The sequence below is a fragment of the Carya illinoinensis genome, chromosome 10, assembly GCF_018687715.1.
Source record: "Carya illinoinensis cultivar Pawnee chromosome 10, C.illinoinensisPawnee_v1, whole genome shotgun sequence".
NCBI classification, from domain to species: Eukaryota; Viridiplantae; Streptophyta; class Magnoliopsida; order Fagales; family Juglandaceae; genus Carya; species Carya illinoinensis.
In genome coordinates, this window is record NC_056761.1 from 38843376 (window position 1) to 38858787 (window position 15412).

At 35.9% G+C, this 15412-nt stretch overlaps 1 protein-coding gene and 1 pseudogene across 3 annotated transcripts in view; both read right to left on the minus strand.

Annotated features, from left to right (window-relative positions):
- The window catches only part of LOC122279818 (regulatory-associated protein of TOR 1-like), a 33352-nt gene extending 19029 nt beyond the window's left edge, over nt 1–14323 (minus strand). For 2 of the 3 annotated variants that reach the window (XR_006229676.1, XM_043090667.1), the window contains exons 1-8: nt 13550–14323; nt 4495–4597; nt 3482–3564; nt 3246–3404; nt 3038–3154; nt 2770–2918; nt 317–471; nt 64–208 (exon numbers count right to left, since the gene is read on the minus strand). Coding sequence is in view for 2 of the 3 variants with exons in the window: in XM_043090667.1 (XP_042946601.1) it covers nt 64–208; nt 317–471; nt 2770–2918; nt 3038–3154; nt 3246–3404; nt 3482–3564; nt 4495–4597; nt 13550–13852 (1214 nt within the window). In the remaining variant the exon portion in view is untranslated. The remainder of the gene's footprint in view (nt 1–63; nt 209–316; nt 472–2769; nt 2919–3037; nt 3155–3245; nt 3405–3481; nt 3565–4494; nt 4598–13549) is intronic. The other variant, XM_043090666.1, reaches the window with a different exon arrangement.
- Nucleotides 6954–7064, minus strand: LOC122280291 (annotated as a pseudogene).
- Nucleotides 14324–15412: the final 1089 nt, after the last annotated feature.

Consider the following 15412-nt stretch of genomic DNA (forward strand, 5'->3'; position numbering starts at 1 on the left):
GACAGTAATAATTAAATTTTATAAACACCTAAGAGAAAAAATATACATGCATCTCCTGCATACCACATATGATGCTGATGGGTTGGTGGCAACATTGGGTGAGAGATGGGGGAACAATTAGCAGAACGCATAATTCGCTCCGCAAGTAAAAAATTTCGAAATAAACTGGCAACTAACAAATCTTGTCTGAACAGTCTCTGAAAAAGATCTGCAGCGCAAAACTAAGTAATGGGTAATTGTACCACTAACGAGAAGCATAAATGAACAGCTCAAGGCCATGCTATGAAGCATTAAATCAGTGAAGTTAAAAATTTACCATGAGGAAGGACATTCCATGCAATTGTGTCGGTCACAGCGGTAAAAATCCAGTTCAATTCACCCAGAAGTGTTTTCCGATCATTCTGGCGGCCGGGAATTTTATCTATGAGGGAATCATCAAGGGACTCGTGAAGCAAGGAACGTTTGCAGAACCTATGACAAAGTATGCCCATTGATAAGTCCAATTAACACATGGATAATTTTTTTATCAGTCCAATTAACACATGGATAAATAACCACTCAATAACTTAAGTTCAATTTTCTTCAATTCTCATATTGCAACAACAAAAAGTAAAATAAAAAATCAGCAATGGCCCAAAGAATACATGGAAAACTTGTAGGATTAAATAAAAAATCAGAACACATACCTCCACTAGAGATAATGAAGGTCAGCAAGCATGCATTGATGCATATATCACTTACAAACGGTTTTAAAAATGCAGCACAAACAGCTCCACAATTAATCCAATTAAATAACTACTAAATGGCAGAACAAACACTTATAAAAAAAAAATGGCAGAACAAACAACGAAAAAATAGGTCATTAGTTGATGTTCACAAACCAAGCCAGTAACTGAATCTGAACCAATAAGGCCTACTCCATAATAGCGCAAGTGGATTATGCTCGTGTGCACAAACTTAGAATTCAAATGTTCAAACATCTGACAAGAAGCAACCCAGTGCCACTGGTAAACTAGGGGTGCATCTGTTTATAGGCACCAGGATAGAGTTACTTACCTATTACATAATTGGACAAGTCCTATTAAAGGGATGTAAAAAGGGTGCCTTGATCTCTTTTTTTCTTTTTCTGTTTTTTTTTTACTTTTTTTGATAAGTAAAAAGAGGTGCCTTGATCATTCATCCCAACAAAAAGGGAAAAAGACTGTTCTTTACGCATCTACTACTTGCATCACTAGTTTATCATTATTTTTTTGTATAGGTATTAGTAATTTATATTGTTAAAACCCATTTTTTTTATAAGTGTATTGTTAAACAACATAACCACCTATTGTAACCACTAGCTAGGCATTCATCATGTATACTTCCTGTACACCCTTTGCCTATTTCTATGAATATAATATCTTTGATTACCTATCCAAAAAAAAAAAACCACCTTAAAGTGAAAAGGAAGCACAAAAAATGGGCATCAAGCCTCGTAATTATCAAAGGGAAAGGAACCCTATACCCATGATGACACAAAAGTAGATGAAAACAGCAGAAGGAGCTGCAAGCCAACTCTTGATCAAATACAAAGATTTCTTTTTCAATACTCTAATCTTTCAGACAGCTTCTATAGACTTTAATGGGCTTAATTTCAATGACTTTCTGGTATCTTTTTCTCTCTCTGAATAAGTGTCTCTTGCATAAATTCTCTGTACTGGGATTGTGCGTTCTGCGCTTTTTAATGAAGTTTCAACCACTTATTAAAAAACCTTTAAATGACTACAAAGACCACAACCAGGCTCCATTAATCAGGTAACTGGAGGAGATAAAATGGAGAGCTGTTAAAAAGAGTACAGCATATAATCAATTAATTATACCCAGGATCAAATAAGTTCTTTTTTTTCTTTTTTTTAAAAAAAATAAATAAATAAAAATTCTTGATAAGAGGGTCAGCATAATCTATTGGTCCACAAGCCTCTCCCTTAGTCACAACTCCAATTAGATCGAAATTATGAACTTTCAATTGTTCTGAATGTAAATTATATAACATGGATAAATAAAATTAATATTGTCCACTATACTCATCTAAATTTAATGCTCAACGACACACAGAAATTTCAATAAATTTTGAATCAGAAAGAAAATATAAGCTCACAATTTAACTTTCTTGCGGATGAGAAAGAAATCATAGACTAATAAACACTACTTCGATACTTAATCCATAAATATTAGTCCATTTCTTATGGGGTGTTCCACAATTATTGTTCATACTAAAAGGTAACAAGATAACTTATGCTTTTTCTCTCATGATACCTCCACGGAAGTACTAATTACATGTTAGAAATAAATCATTTTTCAAATGAGAACTACAATGATGGAAAAAAGTGAAAAAGTAAAAAATGTGCGAGAGCATTTAAAGCACTCTCCTTTAATATTGTTCCTCATCAAAGGATATATAAATTGGGTATAGGGAGTAGATCCTACTGGAGTTAACCAATTAACAAATAATGACAAACTATTGCTCATTTTATGCAAACTCTTCTAAAATATTGCAAACCAACAGAAAATTCACAATGACATCGGTCCTAACCAACTTCAATCCACCAACCCTTTTCTTTTAACTTATTACAAATAGAACGCCCAAAAACAGAATTTTGATTTAGCAGGAAAATAATATTTCAAAATTCAGGATTCAGAAGACAATATTATCTATAATGAAACATCCTGAAAAGAGATCAAAGTTTCAGCTAGTAGTCAAACTGAACAACAAACAGGGAGATATTTCACCATCGTAATGCCATCTTTATAGGAGTAGTAAGGCAAGCAGTAAACACATCAGCAGGAAATTCAGCACTCTGTGGAAGAGTCTCGTGTGCTTCACAGGCCGCAAGTAGAATGCAATCCCTTGAGGATCCAGAAGCACCCCAGTCATTAAGCTATCAAGAAACAATCCAATATTTACCTTAACAGTCAGGATAACATTAATACATGTCCCTAAATTAAAGCTACCCAATTACCATGTCAAATGACTTGTAGCAAAGACACTGTTTGGTACCTCAGTGAAGGAATTGACAATCATCCCAGCAGCAGAGCAGTCAAAAACATATATCGATGGAGTCTTCAACCAGGAATCAAGGTCACTGATTGGCAAGGGGATATACTGTGTATAACTCTGCAACAAAATAAGTTAGAACATGCTGACAAGCTATTTGATAGTGACAATAAAACAGCACAAAAAAGAAGGTTGGAGAGCAGTAACGGACCCTATTAAAGAGCCAAATTTCACCATTAGCCGTTGGTTTCGGCACACCATGTCCATTATAATGGAACAGAACTCTCTCTGACTTAGCATATTTACGACATGTATTACAAAGTTTCTTCACTTCCTCCACAGTAGGATCAAGTTGATACTTATAGCGAGCCTGCCAATGTTTAATATATTAAAAATGAACTTGATAACATAACATGTCACACAAATACATGATAAAAATGTTCTGACCTTTGGTTGCCACCTTTCATACTGGCTACTCAAGGTTTTTCCAATTGTCTCAAGTGCTTTTTGAGGTATCATAGAAAAAGGATCTGCACGGATGCAAGAATATTAGAAAACAAGAAAGACCTTTTTTTAAGCCCCTATTCCATTTCGCTTTAAATTTCAGTGAGTTTCTGCCATTCTGGTCTATTTGATCATTCAGGCCAAAATTTGCAGTCTTGTCCGGAATGTGTTCAATGGAAATTTTATGATTTTCCTGAATTGTGATGACAATTCTGTAATTTTGCTTCAGTGGCATCTTCAGGCTTATTGATTGCTGCTCACAGTTTTGTAATTTCAATTCAAGCACTTTTCATGTCATTTTACTTTTCCAATTATTTCTTTTTCTCAACTCTCAATTATACTAATTTAGCACTATAGTTTCTTCCTTTAAAGTGCAAGACGAAATTTTTTTCTTAATTTTTACTATCTTTCTTTTTTTTCTTAATTTTTATTATCTTTCTTGTTATTCTGACGTTAACTAGCGCGTTCCAAATCATTGCCTTTTTCTTCATTTTCGTGAAAAAGAAACAATACAAAATGCTAGAACACGTAAAAGAAATGGGAAAAGAAACATAAATCATAAGAACAGCATAGCTAAGCAAAGCATATGATTCGTCAAAAAATCCAAAAATAAGTCCAGAATTTAACTCAAATCAGCATAAATAAAATTACCATTGAAAGATACTAAAACTGAATCCCTTTAAAACATTTTCACTAATTTCAACCACCTCTGTAGAACATCCCACCGAGAAGAAGTAATGAAATAAAATCATTTGCCAGATAATATAAGAAGTACTCAATAATAATATAGCAAGGAAAGAGAAGTATTGGAGACCTATAATATGGCAGCTCAGACTCGAAAGAATCCTTAAAATCCCAAAACAAGAAAAATAGAAGCAAAATGACAATAGATTAACAACGAACAAGCAACGCATAAAACCAGAGGAATAGAAGAAAATCGAAAGCTTTAAATGCACCTATCCAGCACTCCATTCTGGCACAAGGAGATATCTTGATTACATCAGGTGGATCAACACTAATGTTTAAGCATAAAACCAGAGCAACACATCCCGTCTTCATCTGCATTTAACAAAAAGGAGTTGATCAAAAGCAGAATTTGTGTAAGATAGAACTGTCCCAAGACCCATTTACCAGAATATACTAAAACAAGGAAGCAGTGAGTGGGGGAGAGAGAGACAGAAAGACACACACACACACACACAGAGTCCACAGCTACCATACAAAAATAAGGCTAGAAATTTTCAAAAACTCTTCTAAACATAAGTAAAATATGCACTCTCAAAGTTGGTTATAGTTATGGAGGCCTTGGGTAGGATGATCTTAGCATTGGTGTCGGAGGGCTGCTTTCAGGCTTATCAATGGTGACTAATAATGAAGGAGCACTTGTCCCATATCTATCATTCACAGATGAAAAGCTAATTTTTTGTGATGCAAACCCTGAGCATTTGCATTATTTGCACTGCCTGATCCTTTGGTTAGAAAGCAGTTTCAAGTTGAAAGTCAATTCAGCCGAGTCCAAGATACTACCAATTGGTAATGTGGGTAATTTTGATGGCTTGGCTTGCAGCTTAGGGTGTTGGGTGTCTTCACTGCAATGAGACTCTGGGAGGGCATTGTAGAGAAGCTTGAACATTTTTTGGCAAGCTAGAAAAGGCTGTATTTTTCTAGAGAAGGCAGGTACCTTGATTAAGAACACACTCTCAAGCCTGTCCACCAGCTTTTTGTCTTTGTTTACTCTCCTTTTTGGCATGGAAAACCCTATTGAGAAGTTACAGAGGAATTTTGTAATGCCTTACACAAAGCCCCAAGCTACATCTAGGCCATACTCCAAAAGGACTAGTCAATGGTACAATTGGGGTCCTGTTGGAACCATCATAAAGAGCAAGAACTTCTCCCTCCAAAGCAACACGGGATCACATACACCACCTACAATCACTGCTCAGTATGGAGTATCACAATCTTCCCCCTTAAAACTCTCAATATCCTCGTCAAGTCATTCCATCGTAGGTAGCATGACTCAAGTCCCATAAATCTGGTTGGGATGGGCCCTAATAGCACTTGGTAACGCCCTAAGCGAAGGCCCAAACCACATCTAAGCCATACTTCAAAAGAACTAGTCAATGGTACAATTGAAGTCCCATTGGAACCACTATAAAGAGCAAGAACTTTTCCCTCCCAACCAATTTGTGACCCCATACACCACCTACACTCACTACTCAGTATGGGGTATCACAGATTTCTTATGGAATGGTTTGGGGGAGTAGAAATTTCATTTGGTGAACTAGGCCAAGGTATGTTCTGCAATTTGGGAAGGTGGCCTGGTATCAAAAGGCTACTTAATTCAATAGAGCTATTGAGGAAGTGATAGTGGCGCTATTCTAACAAAAGGGTGAAATTATGGAGAATGGTGGTAAACTTGAAGCATGTTGTGAATGGGGTCAAGGGTCAAAAGTCACATTACGTGAATAGTCAAAAGTCATATGAAGTTAATATAAGCTATGGGATTGAATATAAGGTGGGGGATGGAACAAAGATAAAATTATAATATAATGTAGGGTGCGGTGATCGACTGCTTGCGGATTTGTTCAATGTTGCTAGGGTATGATGCCTCGGTGGTGGATAGATTATAATTTTTTAATGACTCTCCACAATGGCATTGAAGTTTGTTGGACCTCTTTACCTCTCTTTTTATAGGCAATCAAGAAGTTTTATTTTTACTAATAGGCATTGTACTACATGACGTATGAATGAGTAAACCTAACAAGGATTTAAAACAAAATAAGAAACTCGTGGAGATTAAGCCCATTAGAATCTATTGCCCCTGCCCAAAAGGTTTCAAAAAAGAAAGCTTCATTCTCCTCTCATGGTCTACAAAGCTTCTAACTTTACCTCTTTTTATAATTGACTATATACTTTTAGATTGAGACAAGGCCAAGAAGATAAGATGTATTTGAGCTTATACAAAATAGGGGTGTATGAGCTCTAGTCCCTTTATAGCACATTAGTCCCCCACAACAACACTAGTTTTTCATGGTTCTATTTGGAGAAGGAAAGCTAACTTGAGAGTATCTTTCTTTGTTTAAACGGCTACACTTGAAAAGATCCTTAGTCTAGAGAACTTGAGACATACACCATATTATCTCAAATGTATCGTATCTGTAACGCCCCAATTGAAGGCTCAAACCACATGATCTATACTCCAAAAGGATTAGTCAATGATACAATTGGAGCCTCATTGGAACCTTATAAAGAGCACAAACTTTTCCTTCCCAAGCAATGTGGGATCCCATACACCACCTACCCATATCCTTATCATATGGGGTATTACAATATACCCCCTTTAAATTCCCGATGTCCTCGTCGGGCCTATCCGTTGTAAGTGGCACGGCTCAAGTCTCACATTTCTGGTTGGGATAAGCTCTGATACCATTTCTCGATTTGTGCATGTCATCCTTGCGCAGGGGCCATGCTTATCTTCTCTGTATCGTTCCAATTTTATCCTTCCAATGCTAAGGAGGGGAGATTGTAACATACGAACCTAGAATTTAGGTTAATTCAGTTAGAAATTATTTAGTTATGTTATGATTATATTTATTCTTTTTATTAATTACTTATTTATTAAATTATCTCTATGGTAAGATTTTAAGTAATTAGATTGCTACGACACGTTTTCTAGAAAGATTAGTAACGTCTAGTGCCTCGTATAGGTCACGAGCTACGACGTGAGATTTCGGAAGCAGTGCTAAGAGGTAAATAGTATGATCATATAAATGTACGCGTAATGTAAATATTATAATTGGGTATGATAATATGATATGGTTTTGATGGTTATCTACGTTGCGCTAAGAGCCAAGTCAAGGTTAGATCGCTTTCACGAACTTCTATGAATTACGATGATTTACATGAAAGTAAGCCTATATATATGTTATGCTTTTATGGATTGTTGATTGATGGATTGAATGTTACTAAAATCAAATGGAAGTCATGATATGATCATATAATAATTTAAGATAGGTATTTTATGAATTAAAATAGCCAGATCATGCATGCTTCATTCATGTAGTACTTAGACCATATATGCCATGTATTGTTCATGCAATAACTTAAGTCAAGCATGCCATGTAATAAATAGCCAGATCATGTATGACATGTTCATTAGTTCTCAGATCATGCATGCCATGAAATGTCATAAAATGATTAAATCATGTTAGGCCATGTCATGCTATACTATACCATGTACAAGAATATATCATGTTATACCATGCCATGTACAAGAATATGCCATGCTAGAAAAGTCTAAGAAGTCCAAGAAAATTATCATGCATCAAGAAAGATAAACATTTTAAGGTAACACGGACCCAAGCGTGTTTACCACAGTTATGCTAAGGCGGTACCATAGACTCAAGCGTGGTTACCACAAGTTAAGTGAAACACGGACTCAAGCGTGTTTCACTCCATGTCATGCAAGTTAAGTGAACATGGACCCAAGCATGTTTCACTTCATGTCAAGCAAGATAAGTGAAACACGAACCCAAGCGTGTTTCCCTCCATGTCAAGCAAGATAAGTGAAACACGGACCCAAGCGTGTTTCACTCCACGTCAAGCAGGATAAGTGAAATACGGACTCAAGCGTATTTCACTTCAAGTTATGCAAGTTAAGTGAAACACGGATTCAAGCGTGTTTCACTACATGACAAGTTATGTGGTGCCATGGACTCAAGCGTGGTTCACCATGAAATAAGTACAATTCAAGATAAACAAGTTACTCATGCATTCACGCTTCATGTTTGCCATGATTATGAATGTTTCCGCTCATGTTAATCCATGAATGTTATATGAAAGTTATGATAAGGCTTTAAAAACCAAATTTATGCTAAGCTAGATAGTATTTTTCGGTATGATGTATTATTTACTAAGTATTCGACTCACTTTTTGTTGTGTCTTTTTGTTTTCTTCTATGTTGATTGCCACAGATGGTGATTATGATGATGCAGAGCTGGATGGCCAGGAGTAGATTTAGTATAAGGACTTAGAGATGAATAAGTGTCATTTACACAAGAATTAAGTTTTTTTTTTTTTCCAAAGACATGAGGTATTTCAGAGTAATGAGTCTCTTTACCAGGCATTTTATCATGTTTGTTAGTAACGTCTCTATCCTACAGGAACGGGGTGTTACAGTATCATTCACTCATCAAAAAACTTATCGTACCGTTTTATGAAAAAAAAAAAAAAAAAAAAGGTTAAGAGACAGGTTAGAACTATAAAGATAATTGAAGGTCATTTGTTTGTGGAGGCCTCCTCCTTACTTCCCAATATACCTCTTTCGGTTTGAGCAACAAATAGAAAAGCTTTATTCCCTCATGAAAAATCAATTGCAAGATATACTCCGAGCTTCTTAATGATTCCCATTCAAAAACAATAACAGCCTCATACTAGACATTCAGAAATTTCAACCAGACTAGATGGTGCCATCAGACCTAGAATCTACCTTAGCAAGTTGGGCAAGCAATGGAAGTATAGGCACTCAATATGACTAAGCTCTGTATTTAATGCTTTATGCAAATATTAAGTTCTCTAAAGTGCAACTCATTGATCAACAATGGACCATGTTCCTCGATTTGATTCTATCCACAATGTTGTGCTCCATTCAGTCTATGAACTAAATTTATTTGTTTTTATCAGTAAATATTGATTTATTGATGAGAACTAGGCATAGCCGAGGAATACAAGACATATACAAGAGCAACATCTAGGCATGATTGACCAGGGATACAAGGAATTAAAGGATATTCAGGCCATTGAAGTCTAAACAATCAACCAATGGAATAAAGTGTGAAAAAGAAAACTCTTAAGCCCATCCACTGCCTGCTCGCGATCTTCAAAACTTCTATCATTCCTCTCCCTCCAAAGACACCACCATAAGCAAAACCATCTTCCATATTGCTATGATTTGCGAGTTATCACACAAACCTCTCCAATTTGCTAGGAAGTCAACTACCTTTCTTGACATCACCCAAGCTATCACCACCCTAGTAAAAAATTCGTTCCATAAGGTCATGCCACCTCATAGTGAAGAAGTAAATAGTCCACAGTATCCCAGCTCTTTTTGCATATGCAACACCAATCCACTACAATGATCTGATGTCTCCATAGGTTGTCTAAGGTGAGGATCTTTCCCAAGCAAGCTGTTGATACAAAAAAGTAAAAATAAAAAAACTACTTTCAAAGGTGCCTTCATCTTCCAAATACTCTTCCCCGAGAATGAGAGAGATTTGTTCATGATAAGAGACTGATTGAATTACCGAACAAAAAAAATTTCCTTTCTTCGACTCTAGATGAACCTATCTACCTCTCCCATCCTCACTCTAGGAGAATATAGACAAGGTTGTAGAAATTAGTGAATGCCTTGACTTCCAATCTTGAGCAGCTCTGAGGAAAGTGGCATTCCATTGAGGAAGACCACTGGGCAGCTCTAATAGATCAGCAATTAAGGCTTCCTACGACCTTGCAAGTCCATATATTCCAAGAAAAGCTTCCTTAAGAGCCTTGTCACCACACTATAGGTCATGCCGAAACTCGATTCAAGATCCATCGGCCACCTCAAACCGAGTATATCTAGAGAAAGCTTCCCATTCTCTTCTGATGGGTTTCAAAAGCCCCACCCAATATGGTTCGCTCACCTCATTTGTGCACCAACCACCCCAAAGCCCCATCCTACTATGAACTAAATTTTAAAGTTGGATAATATTTTGAACTTGGTTATGAACACAGAAGTTTTTGGTGCAATTATAGGACTCAGCCAAGAAAACACAAAATTACGATCCTCACAAGCCTATGAAATCCTAGAAGCTCATGCTATATATTTCCTATCAATTATAGACCACACAACAAACTGAATAAAACTATACATTTCACATATCAGATTGCATAATCATTAACAACTTTATTTTCTGCAAAAATGAAACACATAAAATGCCTAGCATGGTTTAAATTAAAATTATTACATGCACACAGGACAAAAACTTTGATGCCTTGGAAATCATCAAGGGTTTTCCTGAATTTCACACTCGAGATGGTCACACAAAATCCATAATCAGGACTTAATTTAACCACATACATCTAAGGAAAATATTGGTCCAGCCATGCATACTCATTTTTAATGGTGCTTAGCTTAGGTCAACTAACAGGACCTGTGAAAGTTTCATTACTGGGAAGGACGACATACCAGCACAACAACAAAATTGAAATGCATCAGCATAACCGCTAAACTAATATAATAGGGGTAAGGGGGCACTAACAAGCAAGAAAGAAGGTCCATTTTCCCACGTCTTGGTCAAATCTGTTACAATTGGACAGATCATACTGAAACAGGTAGAATACCTTCGATGGGTTCTCATTGGCCTTTTTTCAAGAGTGCTGGGATGTTGTTAGAGATGATGTCATGAAGGTGTTTGCCGAGTTTCACTCGTATATGAGGTTTGAGAAGAGTTTGAATGCAACTTTCATTGCTCTAATTCCCAAAAAGGCAGGGGCTGTGGAGATAAGAGATTTTAGGCCTATCAATTCGGTGAATGGTGTTTATAAAATTGTTTCTAAGGTGCCGGCAAATCGGTTGAGTAGGGTGATGGAGTGGATAATTTTACAATCTCAAAATGATTGAAGTTGGAGAGTAGATTTAAGTTGGAGAAAGCTGGTATTCTTGTTAAATTGGATACGAAAAAACCTTATGATCATGTAAGCTGGGATTTTCTTGAAGATTTGTTGAAGTGATATGGCTTTGGAGTTAAATGGTGTTCGTAGATAGAGTATTGTGTATCGACTTCAAAATTTTCTGTTTTGGTGAATGGTGAACCGGCTGGTTTCTTTTGTAGTTCTCGTGGTTTGAAGCAAGGCGATCCCATCTCCCCCTTTCTTTTTGTTATGATTATGGACGCTTTGAGTAGAATGATTGAGAAGGCAGTGAAGGGTAATTTTCTGTCTAGTTTTGTGGTGGGTAATGAGACAAGGAATAGATAAAAGATTTCTCATTTATTATTTGCTGACAATACCCTGATTTTTAGTGAGCCTGACTCTGATAATTTATGTGCTTTAAGAGCACTATTGCTGTGTTTTGAAGCTGCTTCGGGGTTAAGAGTTAATTTATCAAAGTCTGAAATTGTTCCTGTGGGTGATGTTCAGAATTTATCAGATTTGGCTAACTTACTGGCGTGCAGAATCTCTTCACTGCCTTTAAGGTATCTTGGGCTTCCTTTGGGAGCCTCTTTTAAAGCTGTAGACATATGGGATGGGGTGATTGAAAAAATTGAAAGGAGGTTAGCAGGTTGGAAGAGGATCTATTTGTCTAAGGGGGAAGATTAACTCTTATTAAAAGTTCTTTGTCTAACCTGCCCACCTATTTCCTTTTTCTTTTTCCTCTTCCAGCAAGGGTTGAAAAGAGAATTGGGAGTTTATTTCAGAACTTCTTATGGGGTGGTATAGGAGAGGAAAAAAAGTTTCACTTGGTTAGTTGGAAGAAAATTTGTCAACCATTGGATGGTGGTGGTTTGGGGATTAAAGATTTAAAGGTTTTTAATAGAGTTTTACTTGGGAAATGGCTTTGGAGATATCATTTGGAAAGTGAAGCTCTATGGAAAAATGTGATAGATGTGAAGTATGGAAGTTTGTGGGGAGGTTGGTGTTCTAAAGCTTCTAGTGATGTGTATGGGGTGAGTTTGTGGAAATTTATTAGAAAAGGATGGGATTTCTTCTCTAATAATTTTGATTGAAGGTGGGAGATGGAAAGTGAATACTCTTTTGGCATGATTTGTGGTGTGGGGATACTGCTCTCAAGCTGGAATTTCCTGCCCTTTTCAGAATTGCAAGGGATCAAAATGCAGCTGTTTGTGATTCTTACTGCAGCAGTAATAATAAGGTTGAATGGAATGTTATTTTCAGAAGGGATGTTAATGATTGGGAAGTGGACGAAGTTCAGGCATTGCTGGTTAAACTTTACAACTTAAAGTTGGTGCTTGAAGGGAGGATAGCATGGTATGGACTTCTGCTCGAAATGCCAAGTTTTCAGTTTCATCCTATTATAGAGTTTTGTCAAGTCATAGTAGTTGTGCTTTCCCATGGAAAAGTATATGGAAAGTAAAAATTCCTCCCAAGGTTGATTTTTTCTGTTGGGTGGATTCTTTGGGCAAAGTCTTGACAACTGATAATCTTAGAAGGAGAGGATTGTTTATTACAAACTCGTGTGTCTTGTGCAAAAGGGATGGAGAATCAGTAAATCATATTTTCCTTCACTGCGAAGCAACAAGATTCTTGTGGGATGAGGTTTTGAGCTGGACAAGTTTACATTGAGTAATGCCCAAAGATGTGGTGGATTTATTGGCAGGGTGGAAGGGTTTGAAGGGCTGTAAGAAGGCGGCACATGTTTGGAAGATGATTCCCCCTTGTCTGATGTGGTGCATATGGATAGAAAGAAATGGGAAATGTTTCAAAGATAAAGAACGCTCTTTGGAAGATCTTAGGGATTTTTTCTTGAGTACTTTGGGTTTTTGGGCTAAAGCTTATGTAATGGTGGATAATTTTCTGAACCTGTTTTAGTTTTCTAGGTTTGTTTTCTTTTTGTTTCTGGAAGTTGTAGGTATATCTTTTGTATACCTCCTATGTACTTGGGCTTATGCCTATTTCTTCAATAAATTTATTACTTATCAAAAAATAAAAACACTTCGATTTCGACACAACAGCACCAATCACCTAAATGCTAAAAAACCTATTTATCAATATTTTTAAATCAGTTTAAGAAATGTCACCTTTTCAAGAATTAACAGTATTAAAGACTAAATTAGCCCACGATTTAAAAGCACCGGGTTCCCCAAATAAAGGTTTTCATTTAGATCATATATTTGCAGTTGAATCAATAATAAGATCAATTTCTGCCATATGACCCAACAAACTTAAACATAAAAGCAATTCAATATCCAGTATAACAAAAAGAGGTGCAGCAACAGAGACTGGGGGGCATACTCGGTCCTTAGGCCGCCATTTCGAAACCAAAACGTTATCGGATGGACCGGTAGGCACACAAGCCTCGAAGGCCTCGTGCCGAAGCTCACAAAACACTTTGTTCTGGGGCAAGTATGCCATGCTCGTAGTGGTGGAAGCCGACACATTCCCATGACTACTGCTGGCAGTCTCCGAATCCCTTCTCTGTGAACCCAAATCCCCGTCTTCGTGGCTCGAAGCGCACTCGTCGAAGTGATTCGAGACCACCGCCGTCACAACCGAAGACTGCGAATACCGAGACGCCATCAAATCCCCCAATGCCATTCAAATCTCCCGAACACCCTCAAAGTGCAAACCCAATCGGCAAACCAACAACTTGCCCTGAACGGAAAACCATAGCGTCTCAAAATGAACCAATCAAACCCAAGGCTTTTGAGTGGAGCTAATTAGTATGGCAAAGATTGAGAGAGTCAGATATGAATTGAAAGAGGAAGAGAGAGAGGCGACGCCTATCTAATCAACGAAGCCACTAAACCAGCGGCCCATGGAGATACGTCTGAGAAAAGCGAGAGAATCCAGCTCGGAAAGCCCTAGATAAGCAACTAAAGGTCTCCAAAAACCCTACAAACCCTAGGCCCCGAAGAGAACGATGGAGGCGCATATGGTGGTGGCGGCACAACCAAAACAGAAATCTCTCTGAATAGTTTTAAAAAGAGGATTTTGTGTGTTGGTGAGTTCTGTCTTTCCGCCTTTTCTAACAAGTTTTTTCATTCTTCCTATTTTTCCCGATCACTGCGAGGCATATAGCCGACGATCCACCGAATAAGGTAAAAATAAATAAATAAACAAATTATTTTTTATTTATTTTTAAATATTTTTTAAAAAATAAAAAAATATAATACCATTAAAAAAATATTTCTTTAATCATTAAGTATAATAAAATACATTTAAAAAATAAATAAAATTTGATTCCCAAAGAATTTCTCATTTTTCCCTCTTCCTTATATCTTATTATTTTTAATATTTTATTACCAGCAAAAGAAAATTATGATTTGCCATATATTTATTAATTTTTTGATAAGACCCATATATTTATTATGAGTTATTTTATTCTTAAATTGCATTAAAATGATAAAATCTTATTTATAAAATTTAAATTTTAAAATTTTTAATATTTTTCTTATAAATCATGTTATACCATATAAACACTTTATTAAATATATTAGTTACAATGATTTATAAATATGAAAAAATCTATTCATTATTTTTTTTATCATCTTCTCATAATCTCATGATGTGATATTAGATAATAAAATTATAAGTGAAAAATACTAAATACTTTACAATTATCTAATGTCACTTCAATAATAATGATATAATAAAAAATAGACAATGAATAACATTACTCATTTAGAAAAATTCAACATATCACACTATTATCTCTCTTATTTTATTATAATGAGGTGGCATTATCTATTTATCTTTAAGACTTTTTCTTTTAAAAATAATAAGAGATAATTCCAAATTGATACATTTATAAAGGGAGATAATAGTATACCACGTGTATTTCTAATTTATTTAATCACTAAATTTCTACATATATTACCATATTGTTCTAGCTTCTCTCTAACTCCAACGATGCTATAATGGTAAGAATAGTGTTATATATAGTCAATAATTGTTTAAACATCGTGTACTCTTTTTAAAAAATAGTGAGATATATTATTAAAAAATTAATTTCTACATGAATCTTATATGTACTTACTCTTTTTAAAAGCATACACTCTATAATTTCTACATGAATCTATAATTGTAAATATTATTTATTTTCTATTTCATGATCACCAAAGCCTTACACATTGCACTCTCAAACGACCCTCTTTG